General features: G+C 41.0%; 2 protein-coding genes across 2 annotated transcripts; one reads left to right on the top strand and one right to left on the bottom strand.

Annotated features, from left to right (window-relative positions):
• Positions 1 to 1,870: 1,870 nt before the first annotated feature.
• On the bottom strand, positions 1,871 to 4,354 carry gdpgp1 (GDP-D-glucose phosphorylase 1). Its single transcript, XM_010738864.3, has 2 exons — positions 4,159 to 4,354; positions 1,871 to 3,561 (listed from the first exon to the last, which is right to left on the bottom strand). Exon 2 carries the CDS (start codon positions 3,540 to 3,542, stop codon positions 2,454 to 2,456), a length of 1,089 nt encoding a protein of 362 aa, XP_010737166.3. The 5' UTR covers positions 3,543 to 3,561; positions 4,159 to 4,354; the 3' UTR covers positions 1,871 to 2,453.
• A 590-nt stretch (positions 4,355 to 4,944) lies between these two features.
• Positions 4,945 to 13,037, top strand: LOC104925281 (titin). The gene is made up of 4 exons (XM_019278756.2): positions 4,945 to 5,107; positions 5,611 to 5,725; positions 6,204 to 12,473; positions 12,686 to 13,037. The coding sequence occupies exons 1-4, from the start codon at positions 5,084 to 5,086 to the stop codon at positions 12,718 to 12,720; spliced, it is 6,444 nt and encodes a 2,147-aa protein (XP_019134301.2). The 5' UTR covers positions 4,945 to 5,083; the 3' UTR covers positions 12,721 to 13,037.
• Positions 13,038 to 13,198: the final 161 nt, after the last annotated feature.

The raw sequence follows: 13,198 nt of genomic DNA, 5'->3' as shown, positions 1-13,198 counted from the left end.
CATAAATGCAACTCAACATATTCTGTATCTTGGACAGCAGATTCAGTGTATGATTAGACTGAATGCTCAACATGATAAAATCATGCAAAACGCTGAGAACTGATTCATGTGAGAGAGTGGTGTCATATTTAAAGGGATATTCCAACAGTTTGGAAAAGACACTGTCCTGTAGAGTAAATATGTCGATGGAGCCACTAGAATAGAATAGAATAGAATAGAATAGAATAGAAGAGGAGAGAATAGATATTTTCTAGATACTAGAAAGTTGTTGGCGAAAAGGCACCTCTCCAGTTACCAGTCCACCTTCCATACTTTCCCAAGCCACCCTCCAGTTCCCAAGCCAAATCCCTACAGATTGACCCCAAGAGCCATTTATCTTACCTTAGCATAAAGACTGTAATCCAGAAGTTTAAAAAAATCCATGCAGCAGCACCACAAATGCTTGCTTATAAGCTTATACCTTAGCTTAATAGTTAAATCTATACAATTATTATTATTTTTTATGGAGGGTTGCGTGCCAGACAGTTTCATGGCTTGAAGCAGTTGTGAGGCAATCACTGGAAGTCTTGCTCCAAATCCATGGTGACAGTGAGCTTGACAGGTGCAGGTTGGTGGATTTTGTTATTTTTGATGTGCTGTTTGCCCATGTTTCCAAGCTCTAGCTGCAAATGTAAAAAGTATTAACTAAAACTGTTACCTTAATAAGAATAACTCAAACTTAAGCGATGGGTCTATCTCAAAATTGTATTTGTTCATATAAACTATATTGGATTCTCAAAAATTCCTGCCTGACTGGACAAAAACAGTCTTGATGTTCTTGTCATTCAGTGTCAACTATGGTCACGTTCCAGCTAAAGTACATTTTTGTTTGCATTGACCAATACTAACAATGGAGAATGGTGAGTGAACTGTCTAATGTAAATAAACCGAAGACAGTTTTAGCCAGTATTGTTGCAGAACTGATACAAGGAAAGTTAAATGCCATTAACATTAGTTTTGTTCGTCAAGGCAAACCGAAAAGGAAAACATCTTGTGAAACTAGGAAAAAAAAATAGCAGCTAAACATATAGATCAATGCAAAGGTTGTGTGCTCACCACCAATGAATAACCTCATTAAAATGAGTGAGCAGGTATCTACGCTCATTGATCTTACTGCTCGGCTTAGCACTGCTACCTTGGTGATGCAATTCTGGGAGATGATTTGCTCTGTCGGGATGAGTGTAGTGTGTGTGATGTCTAGCGTTGATTTGTTTTGATCTGAGCACCACTGTGAGGCTTGTTGAAGGAGCTTTTGTGTCTTATGTTTTCTTATGAATAAGGGAAAGGCACATATTTGTCACTATGTTAGAGAAATAACACATAGCCTGAGCCTTTATTCTTTCCTTCCTTAACATTTGGGTAACAAATTGGGGACAATTTGAGACACTTGGACAAACACCTTGAATGTTTTTATGTTCCAGTCAATGACAGTATAAAGAATGTACAGAGCATGAGTGACGTCACTTGTAGGTTTCCAGATCGCCATTTTGAAGCTGAAAATATGTGGCGCTTGCCGCCGCCCTGATGGATGTTCTGCTTCTTCTGCCTCACGGTTAATCTAAATATCGGCACAGATGTGGAACATTGGCGGACCTCAGGCAGGCCGAATGACGCCTGGGTGCTCTAATATGCCATCTGTAATGGCACTTACATGTTGATCAAAACGGCCATGCTGTTAATTATGCGTAACTTTAAGCCTTAATGTAATTTAGGTGAGTAAAAAAAAAAAAAAAAATCATCCTTCATAGAGTTGTCATGAATGGGGAAATGAACTATAGAGACCAAAACTTTTTTTTTTTTTTTTTTTTAAACCAGACTGTAAACATGTGTTTATTTCTGCTGCAAAGTTGGACATTTCACCACAGGTGCTTACTGAGATTAACTAACTTCTGCAGTCTGTCTCAAGTGGCTGCTCAGGGAATTACAGTTTTTAGTGCCTCCTCATGGGCTTCATTTCCCAGCAGCGAAGGTTGCCGCTCAGCTCCAATGCTAAAGCCCACACACACTGTTGTCAGCATCAGCAGCAATTCTCTGTTTACACAACACTTCTGTTGAATGATTCCACATTTGATCCCGTGTCCCACCTGAAAATAACACATTTTGTTTCACTTTTTTTCCCTTTTTTTTTTTTAAAGAACTACAAACATGAAATCAGCATGAAACTTGAGAATTGGACCTCAAAACAAATTGTATGTTTTTTGGCATTTTATTTGAAACCAGTTTAAACACAACCCATCATTAAATATGTTACATTTACATAAATACATTTGGTATTTTTGTGTGCATCTGTTGTTGTGGATACCGGAAAGGACATTCAAAGTATAGCATAATCCAGTAGTAGCTTATTTTCTTAACTGATCATCTAATAAGTTGAACTCCAGCACAGGAATTAACAAGTCTTTGATGATGATGCATTAGAAATCCATGAAATTACGAGTCAGCTGCTGTTCCAATGTGTCAAACTCTGCATCAGACAGAAGATACCTCTGGATGATATCTTTTACATCTTTCTCAGTGGTATCGTCATAGTCCTTCTTGTTCTTAAATGGTAAATGTCCAGCCAGCTCACAAAGAGCAACATTAAAGGCAGACTCCTCCTTGGCACCAAAGCAAGATATTCTTGGCCAAACAGCGATACGAACACCTCTTCTTGAGCGGTGATCTTCTTCTTTCTGTATGCGATCACAGGGCGGACATCCTCTAGTAAAGAACAGGTTGTGAGCAACGTTCCCATTCACAAGAAAGTCTGTGACTCGACAGATGGCTCTGGCTACTTTCTCTACCTGCTCTGATTCTGTGTAAAACAAAAAGCCTCCAGGAAAGTCCAACATGCGATAAAACCCCTTTTCAGGAACCAACAGCTTGACCGGCATTGATTCTATCGTGAGCTCATGATTCAGGTAATATCCATGCAGGTGTAAGTGATTAACGGACGCAAATGCTCCAAGACTGTTAAACCCCACACGGAAGCCAGGATCAGAGCTCAGGAGCACAGATTCAATACCAGCCTGGATGGCGAACCTTGTCAGGACCTGTGGGAAACAGTGTGAAGGATCTGGAACAAAGAGACAATGTCCAAACTCCAAAGGGCTGACATTGACCAGCACAACCATCTGGCAGGGTTCATGCAACTGCCCATTTTCATTCCCTCCCTCACAGTCCTTTATCATCTCAAATATGATTTCTTCTGGATTGATTTTGTTAAAATTAAACTGTTTGGCATTGAACTCCTGCTGAATGCTCAGTATCTCCTGAGGCTTTCTTCGTTCTTTTCCTCTCTGGATATTCAGCTGAGCGACATAGCCATGTTGGCCTGGCAGGATACGAGTTTGTAAATCACCAAGATGGTAACGGAAGAGTCCCTTGTCCATCCGGCTTGTCCAGCCGGTTTGGATGGTTGTATCAAACTCTACTGGTGGTTGTGCCATCTCAAGACCATTTTCACTGCTCCGATGCACATCTGTTACAAAGTCCTTTCTGCTGTACACAAACTGGAGCGGCATGGCTGGATCTGCTAGTGAACTGTGAGGTAGACAGGTAAAAGATTTGACAATGGTAGGTCAGTTAGGTATATGCGGCATCCTGCTGAGTCATCAGACAGCAGAGAGCTCACTCACGTGTGGAGCCTGCAAATATTAGAGCTGCAAATGATCAAATAGTCTACAATATAAATTATATTATTGTGTAGACAATAAAATGTCAGTATAGTGGAAAAATTACAATTTTCTAATGCCCATCTTTACATTCAAAATGCATAGTTTGTCCGACCAACGGCTAAAAAACTGAAATGTTTACTTTCATAGAAGACCAATAAAAACAGAAAACAATTAAATAAACCATTAATCAATTAGCTACATCTTCTCAGTAACCGATTAACTGATTAAATGTTTCCTAAATGATTTTTAACCTGGTTTGTTGGGATCTGCATTTTAATAGATTTGTTATGGTAAACCATTTTCTTTCAGCTGCAGTGTGCAGGAAATGACAGCTCTCATATCTAGATACAGTGATACCAATATACAAACTGTCGCTTTTTTTGCCCTCATGTTGCCCTCATTGATTGACTGCCTCATGACCCATCGCAGCATATAAACAGACACAAGTATGAGTTACACTCACCGTTTTATTTTGACTCTCTGCGTCAAAGCCTGGACACGAACAGCTGATTGAACGCCTTTCAAAATAAAATAAACTAAAGTATAATTGAGTTTTTTTTTTCATCCAGTGTTTAGTCCGACAACATTTGCCGGTTTCATGCGTCAGCTTGGCTTCCTCGTACGTGTTCTTCTTCCTCGGTGTCTACTGATGCACTTCCGGTTATTTGGTTTTTCAAAATAAATGTTCACCGCATTACAATGGTAGGAAATGCATTTAAAGTTGATAATTTTTAGAAATGTTTGATTATTTTTAGAAATGTTCAAAAAGAAAAAAACATCAATCAATTATCTTAATTTTCAGTAACTGACTGAATGTTTATTAAATGCATTTAAAGCTGAGTTGAATTACATTTTTACCCTTGTTTGTTGTTATCTGCATTTTAATAAGTTGGTAATAGACACAGCAGACAAAATATTCCTTATAAAGCTACACAGTCAATTTAAAACAGGCTACAGTTACAACATATTGACAAATGAGGGGATGTAACTCTACCTTGTTTATACCATTTGTTCAGAAAGGCTCTTCAACCCCCAATGGACACAGTCATACTAAGGTATTTAGAAGATAACTTTGTAAAGCCATATGGTAAACCCCCTTGTAACTGGAATAGTATGTGTAAAACATTTTACTGTTGAGCAACTTTCCAGTTTTTCCCCAGCTGACCCATGAAGGCTCAACTAAGTTTGAAAGAATGAGCAGCTGGCCTATCAGGCATCATGGTTATTTTAGTCGCTGCATGCTTTTGGAGATAAAGCAGGCAGTGATTGGCAGAGCTGTGCATGTCTGCCACAGAGTTTTGGGGCTCGCAACAGTCGATGCATCTTATACTAAGGTATTAACTGAATTACATTTAATTTCCTCGACATAAATAAGGGCGAGAGAAAACATGGAGGCCAGCAACAGCAGTCATGTAAGTACCATTGTGTGTGAAAATATACTACAATATACTTAAAGTTATTGAAATATAGTACAGAAAGAGTTGAGGGCACCTAAGAGTTTCTGATGAGTGATCTTTCCTTCTTGTGTTTCTTACTAAAGAGCAATGGTTTAAACTTTAAGGGAACTTTAAGGGTAAGATAATATTAGAGTTTTATGTTTGGTAGAACAGATGGCCATGCCTCTAGTTATTTTAAACACCATCAAGAGTTTCTGTTACCAACTCATCACACTCACTAAGATCAACATGTAAATCAACATATTATCTTGTTTAAAGCTCTCATGTTAGTTATGTCAAAATCCTATTATGAATGAAGTCATTTTTAATGTTGTCACAAAACCACAATTGATTTTTAAACATCCAGTCCAACAGAACAGTTTTAGAAAAAAGGAGAAAAACAAATGTATTGTGCTGATTGTGTATGCGTGTCTTTCATTTCATTTTCTCTGACAGTTTTGTACCATTCTCTTTTGTAGGCAGCAAGAACAGCAGAAGATGAGGCTCACACTCTAAATATAAATATGACACAGGATACTAATGCAGCACCCTCTGCAAAGGATTCCCAGTCACCCCGCAGAGTCATTGTCCAAGGTATGTCAGGGATTTATCTAATCACTGTGCAGTGAACACAGTGAATATACATAGACTCCATTTTAAAATCACGATTAAAAACATTAGCAAAAATAAAAATGAAAGTGTAACAGAATACACTTTTTAAAAATTTGGAACATTCAACAGTGCCTAGTAGTGTTATCAGTGTGAGATTGAGAAGTTTGTAAGGCTTCATTAGGACTCATTAGTTACATACAGTATTGTTGTTACCAAAGGTATGAGAAGCCAAAATTTCAATAGACATAATATTTAAAATACATGCAAAATAATTTATCCATATTTTAATATGGATTCACTCAACATAATAATGTGAAATTCATTTAAAAAGTCAGAAAGATTAATTTGGCTTATCAAGTGTCATTTGAATCTGCATAAGTTTAATTCTGCATAAGTCTGATTCTCCACAGTGATCCCATCTAAAGTTCAGCTATTTGATGCTTTGTTTTCCTCACACCAGGGCAGCCTGCCACTTCTGTACAGAATGGAGAACACAGCCCAAATGTCCAACCTGATGCTGCCACAGATATGGAAAATGCTATTAAGCCACAACTCCAGATTCCAACTTTTAGCACATTTACTGTTAAGAATGGTGAAGAACTGAGAGTAGAGATACCAGTGGTCGGGCAACCAACACCAAAGATTGAATGGCAAAGAGATGGTCACGCAGTCAAAGAGACATCAAGGCTAGAGGTTTCAAATACACCATTATTAACAGTTCTTCATATCAGACATGGGGTCAGGGAGCACTCTGGTCACTACTCTATCATAGCAAGCAACCCTGCTGGAAAATGTACAGGAGAAATCACCGTGGTTGTTCTGGAAAAGCCAGACCCACCCAAAGGGCCTGTAAGGATTGATGAGGTCAATTCTGACTACGTTACCATCTCCTGGGAGCCACCAGAATACACAGGAGGCTGTGAGCTAGACAACTACATAGTGGAGAAACGAGAAATTTCAAGTACAGAATGGCAGACTGTGTCTGCAACAACTGTAAGAACCACAATCAAAGTCACCAAATTGAAGACAGGAAATGAATATCAATTCAGAGTGTTTGCTGAAAATAGGTATGGAAAAAGCACTGCAATCACCTCTGCCTTTGTAACTGCAGAATATCCTTTCAGTGTGCCCACTGCTCCTGGCACCCCCTTTACATCCACTGTGACAAAGTACAGCATGGTGGTTGAATGGAAGCCTCCAGCCAAAGATGGAGGCAGCCCTATTATTGGCTATCACCTTGAACGCAAAGAGAAGAACAGCATTTTATGGACTAAGCTAAACAAATTTGTTATACCCGAGGCTCGCTTCAAAACAAGTGGACTGGAGGAAGGCATTGAGTATGAATTCAGAGTCTTTGCTGAGAATATTGCTGGACTCAGCTCATCTAGCAAGATATCTGACTGCTATGTGGCAAGAGATCCCTGTGATCCACCTGGTAAACCTGAAGCTGTTGTCATTACTAGAGAGAATATTACTCTTCAGTGGGAGAAACCCAAGTATGATGGTGGAAGCACCATTACAGGCTACATTGTTGAAAAGAAGGAGCTCCCAGATGGAAGATGGATGAAGGCAAACTTCACCAGCGTTACTGAGAATCAGTTTACAGTCACAGGTCTGATAGGAGGCGATAGTTATGAGTTTAGAGTAACTGCGAAGAATGGTGCTGGTGTTTGGAGCCCGCCTTCAGAAAGTGTAACTATCATTGCTCAGGATGTTATTGAAGGACCCACAGTATCCATTGATCCTAAGTTCAAGAGTACTACTATTGTTCCAGCTGGAGATACATTTGTCATTGATGCTGATTATTCTGGGAAGCCCCTCCCTGAAGTAACATGGCTGAAGGATGGAAAAGAAATTGACAAAGTTACACCTAGAATGGAGGTTAAAAACACGCTTACTCATACAACTCTGACTGTCAGGGACTGTATTCGAGTGGATGGGGGTCACTTTGTCTTGAGCCTCAGTAACACTGGTGGAACTACATCTGTCGCAGTTAATGTGAAAGTCCTGGATAGACCTGGTCCTCCAGATGGACCTCTGAGGGTGAAAGTTGTTAGTGCAGAGAAGTGTAATCTTCACTGGAACCCCCCTGTAAATGATGGTGGTGCCAGTGTTACCCACTTCATCATTGAAAAAAGGGAGACCAGTCGTGTTACTTGGACAGGGGTTGATCCTCAAGTTGAAGCTGTCAGTTACAAAGTGACAAAACTGGTGCCTGGTAAAGAATATATATTCAGAGTAGCTGCCGTGAACAAATATGGTGTTGGTGAATTTGTGGAATCAGATCCCTTCATTGCACAAAACCCTTTTACAACACCTAGTGCACCTTCTACACCTACAGCCACCACTGTGACTGGTGACTCTATTGTGCTCACATGGGAAAGGCCGGAGACTGATGGAGGCTCAGAGATTGATGGCTACATCCTAGAAAAACGTGACAAAGAGGGGGTCAGGTGGACTAAATGCAACAGGAGAAGACTCAATGACTTGCGTTTCCGATGCACTGGTCTTGCTGAGGGACATTACTATCAATTTAGAGTATTGGCAGAGAATGCTGCAGGTGTGGGTGCACCCAGTGAGCCAAGTGAGTACATAAAGGTATGTGAAGCTACTTACCCACCTGGTCCCCCTACAAATCCCAAGGTGACAGATTATTCCAGCAGTTCTGTGTCCCTTAGCTGGTCAAAGCCCATCTATGACGGTGGAGCAACCATCAGTGGATATGTTGTTGAGATGAAAGAAGCAGCAGATGACGAGTGGATCACATGCTCACCAAGCACAGGTGTAGAGGACACAAACTACACTGTGAAGAGACTGAGAGATAATGCACAGTACAATTTCCGCATACGTGCAATGAATGCTGCTGGAGTTGGAGAGCATGTGGATCTACCTGGGTCTGTGGTAGCTGCTGAAAAACTGGAGGCACCTGAGATTGAGTTGGACACTACCTTAAGGAAGATTGTTAGTGTTCGAGCCTGTTCCACTTTACGTCTCTTTGTCACCATCAAAGGAAAGCCAGAGCCTGAGGTCAAATGGTCAAAAGAAGGTGGTACTCTCAGTGAGCGTGCTCAAATTGAGGTAACAAACTCCTACACAGTGTTATTGATCGAGAATGTCAATAGAAATGACACAGGAAAATATGTGTTGACTGCTGAAAACTACAGTGGTTCTAAATCAGCATTCATCAGTGTCAGAGTATTGGACACTCCCACCGCACCAACCAACTTAGAGATAAAGGAGGTAAAGAGAGACTCTGTGTCCATCTCCTGGGAGGCACCTCTCATTGATGGAGGAGCAAAGATTTCACACTATGTCGTAGAAAAGAGAGAGGAGACTAGGAAGGCATTCACAAGCGTCTGTAGCAACTGTGTGAGAAACTCATGCAAGATTGACAATCTCCAAGAAGGATGCTTCTATTATTTCCGTGTTCTGGCTGTGAATGAGTTTGGCACTGGACTGCCAGCAGAGATCATTGATGCTGTTAAAGTCTGTGAGGCTCCTCTGCCTCCTGGCAAAATCACAGTCAGTGATGTTACCAGCAGTAGTGGACGACTCTCTTGGGAGAAGCCTGACCATGATGGAGGAAGCAAAATCACTTGTTATATCGTAGAAATGCAAGTTAAGGGAGATGACACATGGACAATATGTTCAGAGAGTAAAGCACTGGAAGTGACTATTAATGGGCTGGCTAATGGAAAGGAGTATTTCTTCAGAGTGAGTGCTGTTAATGAAAAGGGAAAAAGTGAACCAACGTGCCTTTTGACACCTGTTACAGTGAATAATAGTAGTGCTGGACCCATTATAAATTTGCTGTCCAACACGTTCAGTGTAAAAGCAGGAAACGATTTAAAGATTGATGTTCCCTACAAGGGTGTACCACAGCCAACAGCAACCTGGACAAAAGATGGCAACTTGCTGAAAGAAACAAGCAGGGTAAATACGCATACATCTGACACATCATCTCAAATAATTATCAAAGATGCAAGCAGAATAGATGCTGGAGTGTATGAAGTGACTTTGGCCAACTCAGTTGGAACCACATCCGCTGAAATCTTTGTTAATGTTTTTGAAAGACCTGGCCCACCAACTGACCTCAGTGTGGATGAAGTGAGTGCTGATTTCATGTCTTTGTCATGGCAGCCCCCACATTATACTGGTGGATGTCAAATTAGTAATTATGTTGTTGAGAAGAGGGATACAGGCAGCACAATATGGCAGACTGTGTCAGCCACAGTTGCCAGAACATCAATCAAAATTTCTCGTCTGACACAGGGCACTGAATATCAGTTTCGTATTGCTGCAGAGAATCGCTATGGCAAAAGCCACTTTGTTGAGTCTGAACCTGTTGTTGCCCAATATCCCTTTAAGCCTCCTGGTCCACCAATCAATCTCCGGGTTGTAAATGCTTCAAAGTCTGTCATGGTGGTTGTATGGAGCAAGCCAGACAATGATGGAGGCAGCCCTATTATTGGTTATCATATTGAATGCAAAGATCAAAGCAGTATTTTGTGGACAAAGTTAAACAAAGGACCAGTAACTGAGAACCAATTCAAGGTGACAAGTGTTGAAGAGGGTCTGGTTTATGAGTTCCGGGTTTGTGCTGAGAATATGGCTGGTGCTGGACCATGCAGTAAGGCATCTGAGCCTGTGGCAGCAAGAGACCAGTGCGATCCTCCACGCAACTTCACAGTAACCAACATAACTAACAGCTCAGTTTCCCTCTCATGGGATAAACCAGAATACGATGGTGGGGCTAAAATAACTGGGTACATTGTTGAGCGTAAAGAGCTACCAGATAGTTGCTGGCTTAAATGCAACTTCACCAACTTACTGGACACCTTCTTGGAAGTGACTGGCCTCACAGAGGGCGAACAGTATGATTTTCGTGTGATTGCCAAAAATTCAGCTGAGCTCTTTAGTGCACCCTCTGAAACCACAGGACCTGTGACTGTACAGCATGATGTAGAGCCACCCAAAATTAAATTGGAGGACAGATTTAGACAGGTGTTGGTTGTCAAAGCAGGAGACCTCCTAAGAATAGATGCTGACATCTCTGGCCGCCCAAACCCTACAGTATTTTGGTTGAAGAATGCTAGAAACATTGGAACCAAGGGAAGGGTTGAGATAACTGCAACAAAGGCACATACCTCTTTACTTATCAGAGAAAGTGTTAGGAAAGACTCTGGACAGTATACTTTAACCCTACAGAACACTGGTGGTACCACATCTAAGACTATCATCTGCAAGGTCCTGGACAGGCCTGGCCCACCTGCTGGACCTCTTGTAGTATCTGGACTCTCAGCAGAGAAATGCACCCTGTCATGGGGACCTCCTCCTGAGACGGGTGGTGCTGAAATCATGTACTACATTGTTGAGAAGTGTGAAACTAGCCGTGTTTCTTGGATCGTTGTGTACGGTGACATGATGGCAACTACTTGCAAAATAACCAAGCTAGTGAAAGGAAATGAATACCTGTTTAGGGTGAGGGCAGTGAACAAGTATGGGGAAGGTGAAACTCTGGAAAGTGAGCCTATCAAAGCCATGGATCCCTTTACTATTCCATCCGCTCCGACTGATGTAGAGGTCACGAGTGCAACCAACGATACTATGACTATCTGCTGGAAGAGACCTGCCTCTGATGGCGGCAGTCGCATTAGTGGATACATTATAGAGAAGAGGGAGAAGCAGGGTGTTCGCTGGGTTCGTGTCAATAAGAAACCAGTCTATGACCTACGAGTCAAAGCTTCCTGCCTGCACGAGGGATGTGAGTATGAATTCAGAGTTTTTGCTGAAAATGCCGCTGGACTAAGTGAACCCAGTCTCCCATCCCCACTCACACTAGCAGAGGACCCAAAGTTTCTACCTTCCCCTCCTGCAAAACCCACCATAAGTGATTCAGCCAGGTCCTCCATAACTCTGTCATGGAACAAGCCACTGTTTGATGGTGGAGCAGCAGTCACTGGTTACAAAGTTGAATTTAGAAAATCAACAGAAGAAGACTGGACTGTTGGTGTCCATAACATTGATAAAACTGAGTTTACAGTTACTGGACTCACATCAGGTACTGAATATGTGTTCATTGTCAGATCCATAAACAAGATTGGTATCAGTGAGCCCAGTCCTGAAACAGATCCTCAAGTGGCCATGGAGAGAGAAGAAGAGCCCAGGTTTGAAGTTCCCACCGAGATGAGAAAAACCCTGCTTGTTAAAGATGGCAGCTCCTTCACTTTGACTGTGCCTTTCACAGGCAAACCTGTTCCCACTGTGACATGGGACAAGGCAGATGTCGATCTGAGAGTCAGAGGACTGATCAACACCAGCAGCTCCGTCACCTCTATCACAGTGGAAAGGGCAACACGTGACGATTCTGGCAAGTACATAATCAAACTGCAAAACGTTGCAGGATCTGCCTCTTTGACGCTGAGTGTAAGAGTTTTGGATTCACCTGGTCCACCAATCCATATAGCAGTTAAAGATGTGACCAAGAACTCTGCCACTGTTTCCTGGGACATACCTGAGAATGAGGGAGGAGGCCCTGTTAAGAACTACCTTGTAGATATAAGGGACCTCAGCAGAACAGGGTGGACAAGGCTCACAGACAAATGCCGCAGACTGTCCTACAAGGTGTCAGACCTGGAGGAGGGAGGAATCTACTTCTTCAGAGTCACCGCTCAAAACGAGTACGGGATCGGCGTTCCAGCTGAGACCAAGGAGGGAACGAAAATGATAGGTACAAATAATGAAAAGCACATAAGAATTATTACATTTAGCAGGAATAAAAATCATAATTATTGTGACAGCATTAGTGCATTTGTCAGTTGTAAAAGATTTTAGAGAATATTTAGACAAGCAACTTTTTTACTTTTGTACATTATTCTATTTCTTGCATCAGAAGCAATTCTGTTTTTCTTAATGTTAATTGTTTGTTTCTGTTCTTTTTAGATACAAATGACTGGGAGACAAATCCAGGAGCTTAGCTTGTCTCCTTACAAGAGGTGAAGTAATCATCTCCTGGTCTTCATGTCAAGATGCTTGTGTGTTTCTCATCTTCATTCAGTGCTATTCAAAAAACAAAACAAAACAAAACAAAACAAAACACATATGAGCATTAATACATTACCAGAAGCTATGTTTTTGTAGATACTATTATATTTCTCTTTTAATTGTTTGTTTGTTACTTGTACTAGTAAGCCTAATTAATGACTTAAATTCTATAGAAGGAAAATACATTCATGCCCTGTATTTGTTTGTTTTTGGTTCAATAAAAGACAACAATTGTTTTGTTGCAATGACAGTTTGAGTACTATATATTTGTTTGGAAAGCTATACACTATTAACACTGGGTGGCATGTACATACTCGGAAGACAGGAATAATTAATACATTTAAACAAAACAATGTAAAATAAAATAATTAAAAAAAGAAATATTTACTGTTGCACTGTGAAATATTTGAG

Source organism: Larimichthys crocea, chromosome XXI (assembly GCF_000972845.2).
Source record: "Larimichthys crocea isolate SSNF chromosome XXI, L_crocea_2.0, whole genome shotgun sequence".
Classification (NCBI taxonomy): domain Eukaryota; kingdom Metazoa; phylum Chordata; class Actinopteri; family Sciaenidae; genus Larimichthys; species Larimichthys crocea.
This window is presented reverse-complemented; position numbering and strand designations above follow the sequence as displayed.